Source organism: Diadema antillarum, unplaced genomic scaffold, assembly GCF_040938485.1.
Source record: "Diadema antillarum isolate AM-2024a unplaced genomic scaffold, OU_Dant_1.0 scf00000042, whole genome shotgun sequence".
NCBI classification, from domain to species: domain Eukaryota; kingdom Metazoa; phylum Echinodermata; class Echinoidea; order Diadematoida; family Diadematidae; genus Diadema; species Diadema antillarum.
In genome coordinates, this window is record NW_027270931.1 from 1017886 (window position 1) to 1042082 (window position 24197).

The 24197-nt window shown below is 38.1% G+C and overlaps 1 protein-coding gene across 1 annotated transcript in view; it reads right to left on the reverse strand.

Annotated features, from left to right (window-relative positions):
- LOC139713117 (voltage-dependent calcium channel type A subunit alpha-1-like) overlaps positions 1-23879 on the reverse strand; it is a 303372-nt gene extending 279493 nt beyond the window's left edge. Inside the window, exon 1 of the mRNA XM_071624874.1 lies at positions 23731-23879. Within this exon, the coding sequence (XP_071480975.1) occupies positions 23731-23734 (4 nt within the window). The 5' untranslated portion in view covers positions 23735-23879. The remainder of the gene's footprint in view (positions 1-23730) is intronic.
- Positions 23880-24197: the final 318 nt, after the last annotated feature.

The following is a 24197-nucleotide window of genomic DNA, read 5'->3' on the forward strand; positions in this document are numbered from 1 at the left end:
TTGTCACACTGAATTATAAACACTGATTGATTGCTCGATAGTACGATGCGATTACATCTGGTTTCGTGACACAAGTTATTATGTCGTCTTACGGTCATAACTATTTTGGAGTTTGTTTGTTTGGTTTTTTTCTTTTTACGATCATTGATACGTCATAACGGCGAGGTGGCTCAGTCGGCGGCGTTAGTTTACTGTCAGCTGACTGTCTTGCAATCGAACGGCTCAGGTTTGTTGTTGAGGCCCGAATACCAGTGAGTCTTGCTGAACAATGCTGTGTGATACGTTGCCTTCCCCTCTGGTATAGAAGCAAAACACTCTGTCCCTCGGGTAGAAAATACAATGGAGGTCCCGAGTGTATGTGAATGAAGATCCCACTTCATTCTTTCATCTCAAAGAGCAGGGTCCTTAACCCGACGAAGTTGTCCATCCAGTGTACATAACTTGACCCAACGGACATCTGAAAGACCAGCTCGTGCAGTTATATATGGGCTATCCAGCAAATTTGTACAGATGAAACATGAACCCACACATGGACACAAATAAGGCACACACACTCACAAGTACCCCAAAGACTTAGCTCAAGATAGACAACATGAGGGAAAGAGATGGAAAAGTAATATAAAACCGATCAGCACGACACTCACGCGAAAAAAAATAAAGGCAGCAAGAATGCGAAAATATGAGTGAGCTCTTCGTGCATGAAAATTGTTACCATGGAAACCTGGCGCATCAAGAATTCCGGTCTAGAAGGAACAAACAAGCAAGAAATCAAGTGAGAAGAACGAGACATTTTCCAAACCGTTGCCCCAAGCGCAGGAAAAGGTGTGAAGTCAGCGCACCGGATGCAAAATGCTCTGAATGTGGTACAGAGCCGACTTCTCCTTAAATATTGCCCATGTCCACACGCTTTTGTAGGCCGCCGAATGGCAAATGACGCAGCAAGCCGCCTGTGGCGACCTGCGTGGAAGCACGTACGTATTGCACGTTGTCCCGTTAAAAACAAGAGAAAAAAAATGAACAAAAACTTGCTCCCAGTTAGAACAGGCAAACATCCCCAAGAAGTGGATATTTTCGGAACCATCTGACATACTTATTTTGGGGATGACTTATAGCAGCGATACTTATGGCAATTTTTTGTCATTAAGAGTGTATTCTGTGCAAGTCAGCCTTGAGGATGCAAGCGAAAAACACACATCATATAACTTCAAAATTTTTACAGTAGAAAAATGGCATCCATTAAATCCATTAAATGTGTAAGAGCTACTACCTCGGGAAACAGCACGATTTCAGATTCATTCCCATTTGCAGTAATGACTTGCAGCACTCTTCAAATGGAATTGCGTAACCTAACGAAATTGGATTAATCCAAGTCACCAGTACCTGTACGCTAAAAAATGTACCTGTTGTAACTGGGGTCCCCTTTTAAAATGCCAACGCCTAATTAGGTACGTGGGGCCAACAGCAGAGGACATCAAAGTGTGGGGTTGGCTAAGATTCCGAGCGTACAAGCGTTACGTATTAAACCTACTGCCCCAATCTGATAAAGTGGAAGTTGCAAAGTGCCGCCCAGGGAAACGTGATTACTTGAAACAGTTCGATCGCCTGCTGTTACAGTCCCAAAGCACACAGACTTTCAGTCAACACACTCAAAACTACATGATGTGTCTGTCGCGACAAACACGTAAGCAATGCATTCTGAACCAAAGCTTGTAAGTGATATAGTTTGCACACCTCAATACAATTCAATTCAGTTCATTTCAACTCAACTGAATTTGAATTGATCTAATTTAATTCAATTCAATTTCATTCAATTAAATTCATATCTATAAACCCAATTCAATTCAATTCAATTCAACCTAATTCAATTATTCAATTCTTTTATTTTCATGAATCAAGGGAAATATACAATACAAGGCTTAACATTTATCAATTCAACTGTTAAACAATTTGAATGTGCGAATGATAATGTAACAAAAACGGACAATGCCCACTTTGCGATTGTAGCAACAACAACAAAATCAATATGGGGCGATGGAAAAGAGAGATCCACTGAAAAGCAGACTTATAGGAGATGGATCACACCTGGGATCTCGGTGAACATCATTGGTCTTACGTCAGCTATGATGATGATGATGATGATAATTATAGAAATAATAATGATAATAATAATAATAATAATAATAATAATAATAATAATAATAATAACAATAATAATAATAATAATAATAATAATAATGATAATAATAATAATAAATAATGATAGTAACAATAATAACAATGATAATTACTATAGTTATCATTATCATTATTATTACTATTATTATTATCATTATAATTATAACAAATATGAAAATGATAATGCTGCTACTACTACTACTACTACTACTAATAATAATAATAATAATGCGTGAAAATCGTTCGTTAAATCTCACTAATAACTGGGATAATGTCTACGCTTTTGAGTTTTGACAATAATTGCAGTAAACCTGAAATATCACGCAAAGCAATACCATGAGGCCATCTGATGAAATATAAAGACAAAAGAACCTCTCTCCTATCTCTTCCTCCCTTCCCCTATCTCACTTACTATCTCTTTCTTTCTTTCTTTCTTTCTTTCTTTCTTTCTGTCTGTCTGTCTGTCCCTCTCTCTCTCTCTCTCTCTCTCTCTATGTTCTTCCATCTATCTATCTATCTCTTAATTCCACAGAGAGTGTTAAGAGACTCTTAACGACCATTTTTGACCCACTTCGTGCCATCAAGAGATTTTTTTTCCTTTTTCATTTCTTATCAAATGGCTCGTAGGGATGATTGGTAACTCCTTTAGGCCAGCGAAGATAATCAGATTGGAGAGTGGAAATGAGACACACAAAAAGGCAGGATCTTTATTATCTTTTGGGCATATGAGCCTTGAAATTATCCTTGGTAGGTTAAACAAGTAGGCTGATTCCCTGCGTGATGTGCCCTGAAAAAAAAATAAATCCTCTTATTCTCTTTCTACCCCCGTCCGCTTTAGGTTTATATGGATATGATAATGTGTAAATAAATGAATAAAAATATTGATACGTAATATTCAAAAGAACAATCTACTGACTGAATGCTGAAACAGGATTTGTAAATTCAAATTCATGAAATAAAATTCTTTTATCATGGCTACTATCAAAACACTGATCAACTCAGTGCTTATTTACGTCGATGTAGAGCAATTTGTCAATCAGTTGCAAGGACTATCCATCTGTACTTGCAAATATGTATTTGACGTGTGTGTATTCATCACATCTAACAACTTCGTATAATGTTCCTTTGCATGGTTTAAAAAGATACTTATTCTTTTTATCAGAAACTCCACTCAACAGTTCCAAATAATAAGTTGACTTGATATATCATTTTCTTTAAGAGAGGAATTGATCACAACTGAACCTACACCAATCGCCATCATGATATTCAAGGGAATCATTATCATCGGTCATAGAACTTGCTTTCATTTGAAGGTGTGTAAGTCAATGTCTTACAACAGAGGAAGAGTACGTTATCATCTACAACTGTACTCATGATCTTAGCCAAAAGGGGGAGAAGTGATCATCCAATCTCTTTAGGAAATAAAGGTATAAAGAAAAGCAGTATCAGCCAGATACACCATGATTAGAATGATGACTGTCAGAGGTGTCATGTAACTGCTCAATCACGAAAGAGTGAATCCATTCGTTACCAAACGCCCAGAATATTGTGTACAATAATGTATACACGATGAATAATTGATGGTATTAGGGACGTCATATTCTGTGCTACTGATCAGTGGATTTTTGAGTCAACGACCGACCTGTACAGGCCGTTACTGCACGATTTACATGAGAATTGGAATACCCAATAGCATCCACGCATTTCGTAGTCACCTGTCAAATGTGCTGCATTAAGGCGACAATGCTGACTTTCAATGACATGACAAGAACAAAGACAACACTTGAATTTCGAATGTTCGGTGTATCGGATGTTCTCTTTTTCTTACTCTTTCGTGGTTTTTTGACTATATGTAGGGCCTAACTAGCGCCGCACTTCAATCTAATGCATTCGTACTTTTTTTTTCAACTCTGCCCCCCCCCCCCCCCTCCTGGTTTTTGTCGGTTCTGCTATATTACCACCACCGGCACGACCGGCGAGGCGTAAAGCCACAGCTAAAACGGTCGTGTGCAAGACAGGCAAAACTGTGGGGGTTTTTTCTCGGGTTAGGTTTATGCACATTCTAAATATCCCGAACTTTTCTTCCGTGGCAAGCCACGCAAGCAATGGCTTAGATGTGTCACCTCTGAACATATTGCAGTATCATCATATTGCAAAAAATAGATTCTTTTTTAATCATTATTGTAGGTGTTACTAGAATGCGTCCATTGCTACATGAGACTGTGGTCAAGATTGATACTATGGCTCGAGTATGGTCAAGGCAACATTCTTTGTCTCCCAAAGGGCGGCATGATTCTAGCCAATGACCCAAACAGAACTTAAGAGAAATAAATAATGTTTGCCTTGTTTTTTTTTAATCTACATGGTTATTAGTATACTTTGACGGAAAAAGAAAACCACAACCTATTTATGTATTTGTATATGTGGCTCAAAAATACAAGTACAACGGTATAACAAAATAATATGGTGACCACTATATATTTCATCATCCCGTAACTTGTCTTACTTTTTAACTCTCTGGTGGTAAAATTTAAATGCGTCATTTAAAATTATGAAATACATATTCAAATGGGGCTCGGTGATAGTCGATTTCTTTTTTTTCTTCAAATTTCTGGGATAGGTCATGACATACACTGTATCATTTGAGAGATCAGATTAGATAGGTCTATCACTCGTCTGCTGTCACAGTTCTCATTGTGTGTGTGTGTGTGTGTGTGTGTGTGTGTGTGTGTGCGTGTGTTTGTGGGTTTTTTTTTTCTTGGGGGTTCATCTCTGACTTTAAAAATACAATAAGGAATTGATTACGCAATCGAGTGCTGACGTCTATCGACAAGGATTTAAGATATCTTGTTCAGACGTGAATTACATCAAGCGTGTTACATCCGGGGTATTAGCCACACGCCTTCGTACGTTTGTTCGATTGTTCGTTGAATATCAATTCTGTTTTGGTATCAAGAAATGATATATTCCTGGGGTGTAAGGATGACGAGAGTAAAGCAATAGAAAGAGTCGGTAAAATTTATCTTTATTCGTGGCAATGACAAGCATCATTTAACATAGATAAAGTTGCGTTGCTGTTTTTATGTTGTGCATAGTATTTGCAAGCTACAATTGAATATACAGGCAGGAGATATTTTTAACCTGGGGAAGCAAGCATGAGTACGAGCTTTAAAAACCGTCAATAACTGATCACCGGAGAGGTCATAAAAAACAAGGAAAATAACAGAACTACAAGGGACAAAACAACACCCATCTCTGTGTTACAGAAATCAATTTATGATTTCTTCTTGCGAGTGTTTATGCGCGTGCTCACGGACCACTGAGGCGAGTTGCACCTGCAGAGCACGCGAGGAAGCACGCCACTGAAAGCCAAGGTATATGGCCCTCCCTCAAGGTTGCCCATTCATGTCGCCCGTGCCTGTCGCTGGTCTACAGTCAATAGTCTTCAGGGCCGTAATCGGGTTAGGAACGACCACGCAGGAGCAGATGCCAAAAGGATGCACTTACGTATCAGTCCATCCTACTCCCCCCCCCCCCCCTTCATCATCTGTCCAGCAGTTTTCAACGAGCTATCCAGTGCTCTCAAGTATTCTTATACAGCCGACCGTTGTCAAACCTATAGCTGATGAAAACAAAGTTTGCTGTGGTGACTGCATTGATGACGTCACGGCTATGATAAAGATGGGGATGTATGATGACGATGGTCACGCGAGAATGATGATATCAGTGATTCTGAAAAGATTTTGAAATCCTCACTGATGTTCCAATCCTCTGAGGTATAGTCAGAAGCGATGGGAAGGTGGTAAGAAAAACGTTAGAATGAACACTTGGATAAATGCAATGATAAGATTATCAAACAAAAAGTGGCAGGAATTACAATGACAATTATGATGTCAAAGCTAAAGCTACATTATCGTTTTTAAAATCACCATTATCATCATCATTTTTTGCATGAATGAAATGTCTTCCTCTCGTTTTTTTACCTTTAGTGTTTTCATGACAACCCATTCCTTTTCTTTCCGAACCGATATCGTTATAGGGCATACTTAATTAGCCCATAGGTCTATTCCCCTTCCCAACCAACCGTTCATTTTCTCTGCCCTTTTCTGACTGTCGAACACTATCCAGCCTGTCATTACGTGAACACGAGAGCAGCTGTGATGAACTTGTCACGCTGACCTAATAACGTGCTGAACCAGTGTGCGAGGGCGCCGCAACGTTACCAACCCCCAACCAAACCTCCTATCGGGGCACCATCGTTGAAGAAAAGTGATACAAATAGCTGTAAAACCTGACGTTTTGAAACAATCATGATAGATAATATTGTAAATTAAAACCTTCACTCTCCACGCCCACTTGGGCTGAAAGGCTTTATCAGAATACGAAGTTTCATATTATGAAAACAGCTCTTTTTATATCCCAAACAGCCAGTTCCGAAAAGCAAGACCCTTTTTTTTTTTCTGTTTAATATGACACATCTTCAGCTGAAAATATATTCAAGATGGCATTTTTTATTTTTTCAAATGATGAAAAGCGTTTGTTGGTTGGATACAAATTATGGCGCCACCCCAAAGCGCCGCAGTACTAGCTATCATACAAAGTGCAAGAACCATGCGGACCTTTTGGTCTGTCGCACTATAGTTCCTTTGCCGCGGCCATCTGTACTCGCAATGCATGATGGGAATGAAACATAAACACGTAAGAAGGGAACTGTAAAATATTTATAACGCTATTTAATGCGTGCTGCAACGTGCACAGATTGAGGTTATGGGTTGTTCAACATAATGGTCGTGCATTTCGTCCATAAGGTTGAGTAGGCTACATAGGGATCATTTTCACTGTCCTTCAGCTATAACAAGTTTTATTATCATTACAATATAGGCCTAATATTATCATTGGACTGCGTGGTATCATACAATGCAAGTAAAACGCAGCGAAAGAACCTTTTCCGCGATTCAAGGACCTTTTTTGAGAGTAAAAGAAAAAAAAACCCTCTACAATTTTCATACTCTTGTAATGTGAATGATACAAAATAGCAAGATATAACAGAAAAGTAACATTTTTACCGGGTTTTTGGATACATCTCATGTAATTGACAAAGCTGTGTGTCGCTGTTCTTTGTTACAGCATGCATATATGTGTGTGGTTGTGTATGTATCAAAATACTTACGAGCACCATGATTGTAAAAGCTTTGTTGTTAACGCTCGAATGAGCTTGGTATCCCTTGTCCAGGAGTAGACGCAAGTGGTATTGTTACGTAAAGATACGAGCCAAGAAAGATTTACCTCTGCATACAAAATAGTTTGATTAATGCGGGATTATCCACAGCCAGAGCTACAGCGGGTTCTGCTATGTAATCGAATGTAACCTTATAGTGCAAGATCCAAAGCACACCAGGGAGAAAAAAACTTATACTGTCATTAATTTTAGATGTACAATTCTACCATGCCGAAGAAGACTGTACATAGTAAGCCTTGTGTGACGCTCTGTTTTGACGAGGTGTTAAGAAGCCAGAAAGAAGAGAGTTACGAAGGTGAAATGAACGGAAAATAATGAAAGTGTCCATGCGTACTGTACATATTTCAGCATCCATCCGTGTGTTTTAATCTGTGTGCACCCGTGCAAAAACTATAAACCAGTCTACATGGAATCATTTGTGCTGGGGAGAAATCACGACAAACTTAGGTCAGTATAAATCGTAGGTCGATCGTCACGTTTCTTTCACGCACGCACGTACACACAGTCCTGTTTATCTCATTGAGTGTGGTTGTTGTGCATGCGTTTGCCTCAGAGGGTGTTTAGCGTGTAGGCACTCCCTATATAAAATATATACATGCATGCATATGAGTGTGTGTGTCTGTGTGTGTGTGCGTGTAAGTGTGTGTGTGTATGTGCGTGTGTGTGTGTGCGTGTGTGTTGAGTTTGGGGCAAAAACCACGCTGCTTTCACAGCTGATCTGAGTTAACGCGGTTAAGACGCCCTTATTGAAAGCTGTAAGATGGATGTGATGAGTGGCCGATGGGCGATGAGAGAGAGAGAAAAAAAAGATAGGAAGACATAAAGAGAGAGAAATATATAGAGAAAGAAAGAGATAGAAGGGAGAGAGATAAGAAAGATAGAGAAAGAGATGGGGTGGGATAGGGAGCGAAGATTTATAGAAAGAGGAGAGAGATGACTGTCCAGGAGAGATGAAATAAGATCGGTGACAATGATGGGAGAGAAGATGCGAGAAAATAAGGTGAGGAGAAAAGGGGAGACTTCAAGGATGAAGAAGTGAGAAATAAGATAGACATATAGGTTGCAGAACCGTTGATAAAAGACAGAGGAAAAGTTAGAGTATAGACAGGGGCAGAGAGATGGAAAGATATAGACGGAATATACATAAATACACATACATGTACATTACATTCACATTCATACATACATACATACATTATACAATATACATATGGATTGTGTACTCGCACATACACACACACTCGCGCGCGCGCGCACACACACAAGAATATTATATATAGCTAGTAATATACATGTATATATATACATACATATGTATATATATGTATAAATTATATATATATATATATATATATATATATATATATATATATATATATTACATTGTTTATATACATAGAGAAAGAAAGGAGAGAAGAGAGAAATCTATATGAGAGGATTAAGAGGAGATATTTCCACATGATGACGTGACACCTACAGCTACATAGGTACACTGTATGTGCAAATGAGACGCGTGTCTGGTCGAACCGACCTCTCTATCAATACTCTTGACGAGATTACACTTTGGCGTATTACCAGTAGTGATCCCATGATCTACTGTACAGGACCAGTCACGAGGGGTAAGAAGACTTCCAGGAAGGACACGCCTATTCGCCTTTACAGGGATCTTCAACCCTAATCCTATATTGGTCTGGGAAGATTTGGGCCCTAATGTTTTGGCGACGATTGAACCCAATCTCATACCAATTGAAATCACCCAGTCTTATCATTGCTGCCGTGGGAGTATTATGTGAACTGCGAGAAGGTCACCAGTATAGTGAGAGCCAACTCTATAAGGTTCCATAACATTCGCTCCTATTTTTGCTCCCATGAATTGCTCCCATGAACTATCTGCACTCTATAAGTCAAATATGAATTATTCCCACAAACATAGCCCTAACCCTAATCCTCACATCAAACATAACCTTAAACCCTATCACAACCACGACCCTAGCCCTAAGTCCTTGGAGAAAATAAGACCGGAACAATTGTCGCAGGAGCAAATGTCGTGTCACTATCTATAAGGACTATATGAACATCTTTTCTAAGTGGCTATACCGATAGTATTTCTCTGTTCGTCATGAATTTGGCCTACAGCAGAATCTGATGAAAAGACAACCAAGCTTTCATTCGATATTGGCTAACACCTGGGAACTCTGTAGCCACTGCAGCTACTAAACCAGGCTGACAGACAACTAAGCAAACGTTGGCTGCTCATTTGGTATACAACGAGCGCCCAGTTTGCTTTGAACAGGGCCTCGTAATAGTGGACTCTCCTATTAAACGCAGAGTGTGAAAACCCTCGCGAGATTCACACCTGCAGCGCGCTACCATCAGGCTGTCTGCTCCTGCAATCCCAAGAGGGGAAATGTGGAAACCCCGAAATGATATCAAAGCATAAATAACATATTCATACAATCATCTTCCTCTCTGCAATAGTATAATATCATCCTCTACCGATTAGGTAGGAGAATCACAGAGGTTTCTTCTACGTCATTAGCAAGTGGGTTAATTTCTCTCATGAAATTCTGGATATGAACCCAATAAATGATATTCTGGTCTCGTTAGTCTTTATTCAGAGCGCACTATTTAGGTTTGAACAGGCGACATTTAAAAAAGAAATCAGACAAAGATTGTAAGAATAGCTATCCATAGTTTAAATCAAAGAAATTTGGTCAATATTTATCTTTTTAAATGCTCAGTCTTCATGCGTACTGAGGCAGCAGAATCAAAGGCTTGGTTCCGAAAGCTTTCATAGGGGCCAAGTTTGATAGTCTTTAATGCTGTATCATTGTTCTTTCATATCAATGGGCCACTATAGGAAAAAAAAATTGAAGAGGTCAGTTGTGACTGCACAGAATTATTCTCGATCCGTATATGTAATTCTTATGAAAACACAACATACAAGTGTAGGTTCATGTAAGGATAGAAACCTGCGGTCGTCTGTTAACCACGGCACCAAAGTCTCTGGGTATATAGACTCCTGTCGACCGCAGAGCGATGTCTATCTACCGCGAACATTTATAATGTATTTCCACTTTATAGCATAATATGGTTGCGAACTGACTAGAGTTTTGTATACATGTAGTATGTAAGCGATGTGCGCATACCGTTTTTATACTTACAATAAAAATGTACTTATAAGGGATGGGGGATGAATACGTTACGTACAGTTGTTACATGGTTGTACGGATTTCATCGACTACAAATACGCGCACAAAGTTCATACGAGTAAAGTTCAGTTTATCCCTAGTGTTTGGAATGTTATTCAAGGCTCAGGACAACCTTTGTCTGACACCTTGTATATTGGCGGTAAATGTTAAGGGGTGTTGTTTCGGAACGTTTGAAAAGAGAAAAAAAGGAGCGCCCCGTGGAATCGATACGTTCGCGGGTTGTAACGCCCGTGTTTGTCAAGCAAGTACAGTGTATGATTCGACCGCTTTGACAGCGACATTTTGTAAGAGAGTGGGGGCAAAAACGTCGTTACCAACTCTTGCCTTTGTTTCGGCAAAGCATGATCGATAAGGTATTAGATAGTCAGAATGACATCATTCAAAACTTCTCAAACCATTACACAGAGGACTATATATCTAGTGTCTCCGCATTTCCAGTACTATCTGTGGAAAATGCTCCCACTCAAACTGAAATTTCTTCTTCCAATCAAATGCAGCATAGTGTCTGTGTATATCCACACATGTGTAATGTCTTCACATTACAGCGTACTTTCTACTGAACAGGTCAGTTTCTCTAGGAAAATGCTCAATGTCAATTGGCCGTCCGTATCATGCGAAATTCCTCAGACTACAAAGGCAAGACCATTCATTTCATTTCATTTTCGTTTTTCCCCTTCTTCTTCCGCCTTCTCTCTGTATAATCTACATGTTCCCCTTTCTTAATGTCTCTCTAGTAAACAAAATGGCTGTTCCAAACCTTCCCAGACAAAAAGAAGAAAGATCTCAAGGCATCGACCCATAGACCATTCCTCGTACCCATTCTGTATAGCTGGGAATTCATCGTGCTCTATCTGCTGGTAAATGATTGCGCTTCAGACTTTAAAAAATATCACCCCAACCTTTCGTATTCTTTGTCATCCTTACCTTAAGGCCATCATGTTTACAGTAAGTTTATGTGTGAGTGTATGTGTACGTGTGTGTCTGAGAGTTATGCAGAATTTCATGTCATTTCTCTCATATAAACATGGTATGATTTGCGAAAAAAACTAAACAAAATATATTGTACTGTATGTTGAAAAAATAATTTAGCTGCACAAGAAAGAAGAATACAGCTGCTTTTTGGGTTGTTGATGTTGTTCATATTAATTTCATTGTCAACATGGACCTAATATTGAATGAAACTCAAAATAATAAAGGATATCATTAAACAAAAAAGTGTTTTATAAAAAGTAGGCACTCCGTACACCAGCAACGAGGGAATAGCTTTCTCACGTATATCATTATAGTATGATTAAGTCAATCTCGTTTCACAGCTACATATAACTATTTAGGAGTATCAATAGTCATGATAGATGACGCCGAGATGTTCTTTTAATTTTACAACGCAGAAGAACGTGTTTGCATTGTTCTTTTCAACACAAAATGAAGTGAAATAATATTGTGTCCATATGCGTGATAGCATAATGTATTTGATAATGCAGATGAGAAATTCGTCGAAAATAATAAACAAAACAAAACAAAACAAAACAAATCAAATCAAAAGGGTAAGCAGCCTTACGTGATTTACGTCACTTCTTAAACAATAAACTCTGCTAAGTTAGTCTGAATTATTTCACCCCACTGCTCTTTCACAACTGTCAACAAGAGGCAAATCGTTTCCGAGTGTTCTTGTAAACATGAAGTTATTTGAAGGAAGTTTTGTAAATTAATTCAAAGTTTGCGTTGTTCCTTGTAAGATTATCTGCTTTGTTTATATAATCATCGTATCACATAATCATTCATGTCTGTTTGTCTTTGGCTTCTTCTCAATCTATTTACTTTTATCATGCACGAAAATCCCTTTATTTCGTGAAGCAAAAACAAACGGAACTTAACTCGAAGCTCATCATGATATTACATGTAAGACGGGGTCTTGAATTGAATCCTCTCGGAAGACTCTATACAGTCAGTTAGAAAGGAAGAGCTAGTGATGGATACAGCTGATGTCCAACCCAACGAGCCTCATGCAAACTGTAATCAACAGGTGGGGAGGGTGGTAAGTCGAGTGTCTATGCTGCCTTGATTTGATAGACTTGCACTGCCAGAGCCCGTTCGACACTCACCGGCCGCCTGCATGGGCCCCTCTCTGGATATACGGCCTGTCTGCTTTCACAGCTACAGCCCACGGACACCGGCTAATTGCCGTGCGGAAGGCGAAATCAGTCTCAAAGCAAGCCTTCTTCTCGTCTGCATTTTTTTTTCTCTCGTCTTCATTCTTTCTTCCCCTCTCGTCCACAAACAGAAGTTGGTGGAAACCTTAATTGCAGAGTCTTCTCTTTTCTCTCACAGGTCTCGTTATTATCATCAGCCAAGGACACGACTGGTTTTTCTCGCTGATTTTTTTAATGTCACGCCCCGATTCGGAGTCCAGAGGTGACACCAGTGTTGGTAAAAAGTACAGGACGCCACGCTGCGCTGATTTTTAGTGCCTCCAGTGACGGATGTGCGTTCTGTGCGACACTTGCGTAAGGACAGTAAACAGTCATGCCCAGCGTAGGTGTGTTGCGCAGTAATACATGAACATGTCTTATACATTATGGATGAAATTAATTTAAGCACGCTGGAAATCATGTCAAAGGTAAAGTATATCAAACTGAATAAATATTGAAGCGAAGAGAATAGATTCTTCATGGAAGATTAGCATTACCTAAAATCCATACAATGATTTATGAAAAACGTATTATTCGGAATGAAACCGACAGATTGGACTTGTGGCGCATGTCCGCTAAACTTGGTATTTCATGATAACAGCTAAGTCAAGATGGTGTCAGCAACATAAAATTCAAAATGGAGAATAAAAACAGACCACCAACACCAGTTCTAAATTGTGTAAATAGTATAGCTGGATTAATGTTACACTTTTCACTAAAGCAATGTCTTCAAATGAGAGATACAGTACATGATCAATTAGGGTGCTATCTTATAACGATATATGGAGTACATTTAACAGTATACATTGTACGTGACTGTGCTTACAATGTTTGCATTTGTGTGTGTGTGTGTATGTGTGTGTGTGTGTGTGTGTGTAAAAGAGGGAGAGAAAGAGAGATATAGAGGAGGAAAGAGAATTTGTTGGAAATGTACCAGGTTTTGAAACATTCCTCACAAAATCGACGTCAACTGATTAAGATGTTTTTGATCTCCGTTTGATCTGTAATACCAACAGTGGCATTTTCAAGGACCCGCAGGGTGTGTGTGTGTGTGTGTGTGTGTGTGTGTGTGTTCGAAGGGGGGTCGCAAAGGAGCACAAGTATTTGGAGGATATTTGGTGGCAATGGAATGGCTAACAAGAAAGCAGAAAAAGACTTGCTGAATGAAAAAAAAAAGAAAAAAAAAGAGAAAGAAACCTCCCCAAAGATTACAAGGACTCTCTTTGCGTGATATTCTTGACAAACACTGTGTTGAGAGAGCTGGCCATGGCAAATAGAATCAATCAAATAACTCGATTAAATGTTAGCATATCATGAATTCCCCTTGTCTAGGATTGAGATGGGACGCTATTTACACACAAATCAATCAAAGGAATTCAAGATCAGCAGCGGTAGAAGAAAACAACCTCGAGAATGGAAACGTTTTCCGTGGCATTTTAGAAAGATACATGTACATAGTAAGGTAAACGTGATAAGATGTGCCCATACACGCACAGCCGATCACATCCCGAATTAGTTCCCTCTCTCTCTCTCTTTTTTTTTTTTTTTTTAATGACGTTGCCAATTCATAGAGAACGACGAGTGTTAATGCTTTGAAAAAACTGGGTTAATTCCGTTGGTATACAGAAAACACACAACGATCAGTGAGTACTGGCCAATCCTTTGATTGGAAACGATTGATATCGACGCACCGTAAATAGGGGACAGGACTCTCCAGAAACTGTTTGACCCCCCCCCCCCCAAAAAAAAAAGAAGAAAAAAAAAAAGAAAGAAGATCTATTTTGACATGATGGCTATTTGTACCTTTTAAATAACTACCTTAAAGGGATTAAAAAAAAAATATACAGGCATCAAAAAGCATTGTCTAGGTTCGAAGATACCATCACATTTTTGCACAATGCACCACTGTATTTTTTCCTTTTTTTCACAGAGATGGAGTGAATGGTGACTGGAGTATCCCTTAATTTGTTGTAATAATCTTATCTCATCTAAAAGGATACCAATACACCGCATTTGCGTGTACGTGTGTGCATGTAACGTGTGTGTAAATGTGTGAGTGTGAACTTAAAAGAAATATTGAGTTATAGAAGATTATTAAGATGATGGAAAGAAAGTTTTTTGAAACTTTTTTGAAGAACGAGGTTTTTGTTTTGTTTTGGTTTTTTTCTCTCTACAGAGAATTATATGAGACAGGGATGAGTAGGGTAACATATAATTATGTTACATATGACCATCTGAAGTCTTGTTCATATTTTCAAAGATTAGGTTTGTGCTTTAAGACAGACGAACTGTTTAAAATGAAGGATATAATGCCACACACATACATGTATATACAGTATATATACATGCACCACATAATTGGAAAGAATCTGTAATATACAACTCACATTTAAGCAGGTAAATTCAATGAATTTTATTTCGGGGCAAATTACGTAAACCCATATTTTTTTTTAATCTAGAAGAATGAGGTTATGGCCGAAGATTTACGGTCTTCATAAATATGTTCATATTAAGGATGATTACAGTATTTATGATTATACGGACAGGGTAATGAAATATTTTTTTTTCATTAATCCCGTGAACTCCACTTTGATACAAGTAAGGAACCATAGAAGCTCATAGAGAATATCAATCTATGAGATGTTGATGCATGGTGTAGTGTAGTTTACACTAAGAGGTGTACAATAAAGTCTGGTTGTGTAATACAGAACTTTGTTCCTTTTGGCAAAGAAGAAAACTTCTTTGTATTTACTATTATTATTATTATTATTACGCTGAGATAAGGGAAAATTGTCAAGGGAATCTGTAATTCACCATTTTGAAATATATAGATTAATATACACATGGATCGGAGAGATACATCGTATATTCGGGTAATTTCGGGTTATTCAAATACATAGAAAACTCTACAAACGAACAAATCAATTCTGAGCAGGAATCAATTTACATGGAGACTGAAGAGGTTTCTATTCACGATCTTATCTAATTTCAGATGAATTCATTTCATGTACCATTTAACTACATCAATTTGATCATTATTTGAACAGAATCTATTCAAAATTTGAGCAGATTTTAAGTAGAAATCTCGTAAATCCCCATTTGAAACGATTAATATTCAGATTGATAAGTCGTGGGGTTTTTTTTTCACTGAATTGTGGTCACAGTTTGATTATTTTGATGAAATATAAAGTTTTTAGATGAAGGACAGTAATGGAAGAAAAGAAAAATATCGCCCACTAAGGAAAAGGTACGAAAAATTGTTGCCGAACTAACAGACACGGAAAGAAATTAGCGACCAAGGCTGGGAAGTTGCATTTACTTTTACAAAAAAAAAATAAAGGGGGAAACTTTGGATGAGCTAGTTTGAAAGACTGCTTACAATTGTACTTAGTGTACATTTCAGTAGAATCTTGGTCGAAGGTGTTCCTGGCAATGTAAGGACATATTTTCCGATAGGACGTCTGAACAGCAAATGTATGTTAGCTACAGTGCAATGCTTTGTTATTTCACTTGTACTGTATTGTAGCAATTTCCATTTGTATTCCGTTTACAGAGCGCGGCTATCTCCCCGACCCCCCTCTCTTTCTTTACATTTTCATACGCACTCCTGTTCGATGGACTGATTTCCATAATTTGTCACTCCTTGTGTAAGGGTGATATGTGGGCGGAAGCAGTAAACCAATTTGTCATAAAATGCAATTGCGTGTTGTAAGCAGAAGTAAACTAATTTGCCATAAAAATGCAATGTTGTATTTGTGCGTGTGCGTGGTGTGCGTGCTTGTATGTCCATGTATGGGACGATTTACCCTAGGAAACAATTTTTGAAATTTGGTTTTGGAAATGAAATTCTTTGTTCATTTCGTCACCTGGAAACGAACACTTATTCTCATGCAATTTTTTACATTGTGTCAGAGTCAAAAAGATGATAATGCAGTTTGGTATATAGCGTAAACGGTTATGTCAAGTTAAATATCTCTTTGGGATTATAATTTACAAGGTATTTCAAAAGGAATTAAGTGTGTGAATGCTTCCTATAATTTTGATAAAATCTTATATACAATTTATTCCAGTCAAGAGCATAAAATAATTTACAGTACCTTCGAGGGACAAGATACAGAAAATCGAGAAGAAAACCAAGAAACAAAAATACTTTTACACCCCCCCCCCAAAAAAAGGGGGAAGGCATGGAGATGGTGTAAATATTTGATGATTTGAGATTTTTTTTTCCCCCTTGGCATGTAAGGAGAGATGAACAGATCGGGATCTCTCGTTTATTGTTTTTAACATCTCTTTTCGTCTGCCGTCCAGCTTGTTTTTGACTATTTATTGGGGATAGGACAAAGAGGTCCAGGGTCAGAAAGGGTTGCTGGGGTGGCTGGGATAATGGGCTTGTTTGGTCTACATGTAACATTATTTCATTTTATTTTGCTATACGATTGTATTTTCATTCAGATTGTTGTCAGTTAAATAAATTAGATGTTATGTGTTTTTATCATCAAATTTTCATTTCCATTTCTACTGTAAAATAAAAAAGTAGTACACAGGAAAGGAAATATTTTGTCGATTGTGTATGAATCATGAAAATGTTATAGAACTTTGAATCAATTCAAGATTACTGTCTATTTAGATTGAGCTGAATATAAACTATTCCCCCCAAGAAAAAAGTGAAAGTGAGTGGTTGCGCTTTTTTTTTCTTGCATTAGTGATAGTGCGGAAACGAATATGAAGCTATTGCCTTAGATTTAGTAACCAAAGTTTGGTTACAGTTCGTTATTCCGAAGGTTTATTTATCCAAAAACGAAATGAGGTTTATAATTCCGAAGGTTCATTAGTACATGTACAACATGTACGCACTCTTTTTTCCCCTTTTTCTTTCGTTTTCGGATTGACAAAACCTAGCTTAACTTCGAATTAACTAGCATCTATGTATCCTACCAAGAAATTCGTGTGTTTCGGAATGACGAACCTTCGGAATAACAAACATCACCCTTCAATCTGTAGAACTCACTTTGTCGTACTGGAATCACAAATTGACAATGCCGGCAGAGTCACTGCAGGATCTTTTCGATTTGATCTCCTTATATTTTATGCTGCTTCAAAACTGTAAACAATTATAATTTTTGTGAACGTGCATCGACAATGAACAAAATAATGAACAAGTGGGAAAAAAAAATCCGGTTTTGACGTCACATTCCCTTCGGGAGAGTCAGTGACATTAATTTGATTTCTCACAAAAATATGCATTATTCCGCTCCATTGCCTAAGTGGCAGTCTCAACAACTTTGACATTTGCTTTTAATTTCAGAAAAAAAAAGACCGTCTTTTGTTCTCTCTGACTTCACGTAGCCAGCCCGTACCATTCTCGTATGTTTGGAAGCTTCCAAGTCAAGAAGGGAAACAACAATAATAAAAGTATACATTTGTAGGAAAGCACGCTCAATGGCCTTTTTCTGAGTAGCCGCAAAAATGTTATTTCAAAAACTCGCTCAACCTGATCGGTAAATTGAAAAGCGAACAGAGTTGACGATGGATATGGAATATGGGCATGCACTGCCCGAATACCGACGGGAGAAGGCCGGGGAGTTGTGCTGCATTTAAGTGCGTTGAGTTAGTGGCAGCTTTTGAGGTGTTTGTGTTTCACAGTATAATTTGTATCTTCACAGATGATCAATTTTGCTGTGTGTTTCATCTGCGTAAACAAACAAACGAACCTTTTCATGACACTAAAACGCATGCACTGTAAATACATGGATACAATGCATAGGACCTACTTACACAAGCATTATACATAATACATTCTATATGCCTTTGTTTGGTGATAATGAGCCTTGTCTCATCGTGGTGTTAAAATACTATTTACAGCTTATGCTATGTATATTGCTGGTGGATATTCACATAAATGCAGTTAGAATGCCTTATAGTCGGGCAGCTTCCATATAACGGTAGAATAAAACGCAGGAAGAACAAATCTGATCGAGTTTAAAGGTTAAAATGACGTAAACAAGATAGTTCGTGTAATGACTATAATTCTTACTCGCTTTTCTCATTAGTTTAAAGATATTTTCGTCTTGAAAAGATGAGCTTGAAAATGATAATGAGGAAATTTGACTGTTTGTATTGTTTTCATAAACCATCTAAGTGTCAGGCAATCAAGAACCAGAGGCAGATATAACCAAACACCAAACGATATTTCGTCCAATGTATGCCCTTTCTTATTTCGTTCCACAAAATGAGTACACATTGTAAACAAATGTGCCTATGAACATACAAATGTACTGTCTCTTTAAGACACGATGTCTCTGAGTCATCATCGGGCGTGTTTGTAATTCTCTTTACCCAAAGACTACAGTTCCATCGTTATACAAAATAAAGATATATATAAGATAAAGGTAATAAGAAACATAAAAAGTGTACAAAGCATCACAATAGCTGTACGTTGGCAGTAGCTGAAGCACAGAAGATCAGGACCGCAGACCGTTTTTCCCCATTTTTTTTATATACAGACGATTACAAGACGAGTCTTCCAGTTGGCTAAACTCACAAACTCCAATCCCCACCCCCTCCCAAAAGAGATAAGGAAAGATGAAGAAACAAAAGAGAAGAGAACAAAATAAAACAAAACAAAACACCATCGCGCTTGCTGCCTCCACGCTGCTTTTTGACACCTGAAAGTTTGCCTCTTTTATCTGTACTACGCATCTATGCTTTACAAAAGTACAACTGTACCTAGAGTTTTGCATTCTCAAGTTCACAATTCTAACATCTCGTCTTGCTAACAGAGTTGGCCACCGTAGGAAATGACCCCTTCCCCCCTACCTTCTACGGTTATTATGTAAAAGCTACAATTGTAGAATGGCTCAAGGCCACGAAGTTCCCGACAATACGTCCGATGTAGTGTATTACTAATATCTGAATGCAGTTTGTCGGGGCGTCGCAAGAATGTACAACGCACTCGAAATGTGACTTCAACTTACATTGCGATAGATTTTAATCATTATCGGTTTATCGCGATTCAACTCTTCAAGAAACCATTGTAAAATCTGGCTCATGGTCAGGAAAAGGGAGCAGGGTTAAGATCGTCCGCCCTAAAGAGACCAAAAGAGGTTGTTTTCCTCCGAAAAGAAATTGCAAAATGTTTACATTCCGTTTGAGATAATAAGAACATGATTCATTTGAATGACTTTAGTACATGCATATCAATGCCACAGTAGTTTGATGTTTGCTCATAATCATTGCTATTTGTATATGAATTGCATTGTTTGTTTCCGCAGTGAAATGGGACATTATGGAAGCCATCTCTTCTATAATGGAACCATGATATATCTGAACGACCTCAACTGCGAGTAAAATCACAAAAAGGATCATCGGATTTAATAATTTTGCAATCAGTCTCAATCCTACAAGTTTCCAGCCTATTCATTCAAATAATTCAAATGATTTGACTTCCCTTTGTTAGCAATAAGTAACTGAGGCTTACATTTCTGCTCCAAATGTCCACTGATAGAATTGTATAAAAAAATATTGGATGGTCATCATTCAACTAGGCGCGCCAGAATTATACACTCCTTTCTCACACAAAGATGTTATCAAATATTTTTAGAAAATACAAGCAAAGTATCCATACAGATATTAAAGACTTGGTTACATACAATGTATAATACATGTATGTACAATTGTAGGTACATTGCATGTGTTCAAATAACCAAAACTTAATTTGAACATGTGGCTAGAGTTAAGGAGTACAGGAATTTACAAAAATTATATTTAAGTTGCAAGGACTGCAGATGTTGTCAGAATTAGAGTGACGATACAGAAGTTATTTTCTTGAAGAAATTTTTTCCACACGTTTACATGAAAATGTATTTGTTGTTTTTTCGTGTAACTGTATACAATTAAGTACGTGTAGCTTGTGCTCGTATATTTACAATTAATAATTTTGCATTGCAACTGATGTACCTGCAGATGTCATAAATTCACTATGTTACAGTAGAAAAACTAAATGTTTCCTCATTCTTCGTGAGGTCACGGTCGCGAACATGAAGGACAGTGTATGTAATGACAGTATGATTTGTGTAGCTAAAAATAAATTCATATAGACTCTATAGCTTACGTGGAGAAGTATATAGTGGGAACGCGATATATCGGCTGATAAGGGAGGTACATTTGTATATCAAGCCATATTTAAAGTATTGCTTAATATGTTCCTCCCTTTTCTGCCGATATATTGTGTGGGCAAAGCATTTTAATGTGGATTTAAACCAAAACGTATTCATAAACGCTCTACAAAAGTATTTAGACTAGCAAGACATACTCAAGTTATGCATCATATTCGATATCTCAAGTTCCTTTGACGTTCTTCCCTTCAATGTACATTTCTCTCGTCTCTTTAGGTCTAATCACATAAATTTGAAGGTGAATGCTATAACACGGCCTTGACTCTCTTATCGTACTTTTTAAAACACACGGCTCCCACTAACAGATAGTTGTCTTTATTTCGAATGCTCCACTAAAATGCTAGATATCACGAGTTACAGATCTTATTGGATCGGCGTGTATAGTACCTTTACAGAGATCAGAATGGTTAAGAATTTGACAAAAGAGGTAGAAAACATCTTGTAGATTTCTTTTTGAGGGAGTCCTTATTCTGCCCTGAGATAAATCATCTATGACATACATGTACAACTGTAAATCCAACATTTGACATGTTTGTCATAGTAAATACTCAACAAAGATGGTGGAACATGTTCTACTGTACTTGAGTCGCGTTATATCAATCCCTGTTATTCAGTCTACCAAACAATGTCGTATGAATGGGAATTACAGACACTAAAGAGAATTCCCATTTCGTGCCCGAGATGACCTTAAACTAAGGTTAAAACCACCAAACAAATGTGGTAACTTCCATAAAAATCATATATAGGGGCTACACTGGAGAGGAAGTTGTGTCATTTGAATAAAGAATAAGAAATCCCATTTTTTAACAAAAAAGGTAACATCGGCTGCAACTACATTGTATACAGGCAGGCCTACATTGTATATTGTATATCAAAATAATGTTAAATAATGTTATCAACTCTAATAGTGTTATTCGTTTACATTTTGGTCAAACAATGCAAAACATTATGGAAGCCATTTTTTTGTGTGTGTGTCTGTAATTTGGCAACTTCTGCACCGTGCATCCTTTCCCCCTAAAAGTCAAGATTGCTGCAACATGCAGGTTAGTACATCCATGTATTTTGGGGTGCTTGGATTGATCGATTGATTGATCGATTGATTGATTGATTTGAATCTATTTCCACTTTGTTTTTCGCAAAAAAGAAACAAACATAACTGAATCAAAATGATTATAACAATTCAACGAAATTTTGTTTTTTCGTGAAGTACATGTAAATTAATGCTAGTCAAAACATACACTTGGATATTGTTAGCAAACAAATGGTAACACAGAAAAGAGCGAAGAACAAAAGTGGAGATCTACTAAATGAATGCAACTGAGTCTTATAATCCAGGCTCCATTTCAGAGGAAAGAAAATTTGATATTAAAAACATGTGCGCGCAAGTCAATGGGAGATTCCATAAAGCAATCTCGATCAGTATTATTGTTTCGTACACAAACCTCTGAAATACTAACTGTTCCATAAACACGGTGTATCATTCTTCGGTCCGGTATGAATGACATTTCGTCCATTTTATGAATTTAATGTACAAAATGTAATTTTATCGACGTCAAATTGAATACGGAGTAGAGTGGTCCTTTAATATGGTGTGCATGCCATAGGTAGAACGGGCAAGTCCTTGTATTCCCGATAAGGTAAGAGAGGGAGAAAAATCTCCACGCATACGTAGTTAATTAATTGCCATCTAGAACAGGTGCATGTGCTAAAGTCATTAGGTTTCGTGATTATGGTAACATTGAGTGTCGCTGGCGGTGGAATAGCATTGGTATTTGATTGACGTGCTCATCATCCAGCTACGGGGTACAAGGGAAACTCTTACCGACGGTGGTTGTGTGCTGGCGGAAGGGGGGGGGGGGGATGGGTACAGTATATCGTTATGACTGATCAAAATACAATATGGTTTCATCATTAACTTCGGCACATTCTGATATGAGGGAACGTTTTTGCTGAACTACATCATTATCCTTGGTTACTTATTATTGCTTTGAATATACTTGATCCTCTTTACTAATTTACTTTTTACGTATGTTAATCTCTCTGCAGAAAACATCGACATGTCTCGACTTCCGACACGGTACCTCAGTGGATTAATCTGCTGATGAGATCGACAGACTAAAGACTATTTTCATTTTCGCATTGCTCTCGGATATATTCTGCTTTGTTCAAGAAAATAATACGCAAGAATGTTTCCACACAGTGCCATGTACATGTAATATGCTTTATCAGCCGGTAATCGATGTGGAACGCACAGGTATATGGCTACATTCCCTAATCTCACAGAAGTTTGCCTTTAAATCACTGGTGATAGAGGGATCCCTATGTATTTTCTTTCTTCTTTGTTGAGATAATACCGACACTCTCCCGACAGACAACAACACCCAGTACGCTGCATGCCTCTGAAACGTGACAGGAAGTTTATGCTGTGTGGGCACGTTTGTTAAGTCGACGACGACGAGAAAGAGAAACGATTATCTAGAGAATGCTACCAATACCACCATCTTTAGAATTGACAGTAAGTCTTTTTTTACTATTTGGTGTGTCCATGTTTTTTCACTCCTTTGCGATCACACTCCATCACCGTTAAACCGGCCATTTGGCGGCGCGAGGCAGCGGCAGTATACAGCTATTGATCTGTTAAAGCCATACCCACATACATGTATACAAAGCGCCTCGTCATGTCACGGGGTCCTTCGTGCATGTAACACAAACTCAAAATATAGATCGTGAGATCCACTTACCCATCTTTCCTCGTCTTCTTCTTCTACCACACTCGGATCAGCCAAATGAATTGATATCCCACAACGTCCAGAACAGTTACAGATACCCGAGTAGCCGCATAGCAGGGGCTAAGCGCTATAGCGAAAGTTCGACCCGCATTAACAGTTCCAAACTCTTGTTACTTTGGTTCGCAGTGGTGTCCGAAGCACACAGGTGCAGAGACTTGTATAAATAGGCACGGGACCTCGTCTATTCCCCCAATAGAGCCTGACTAAATATTGAGCGAGAAGTTTCGAACAAAAGACCAACTACAATAGAATGAAGTATGCCAGAGCGAACAAGCAAAAAGGAAAAGAGATGATTGTGGCGGTGGAAGGGGGGGGGGGGGCATTGAGCTTATTGATATCTTTGACGGCTCGGCGAACAAACCCCTTAAGATCCCTCAACTGAAAGGATAGGCCGAACAGAAAGAGTCTTGGAAGGACTT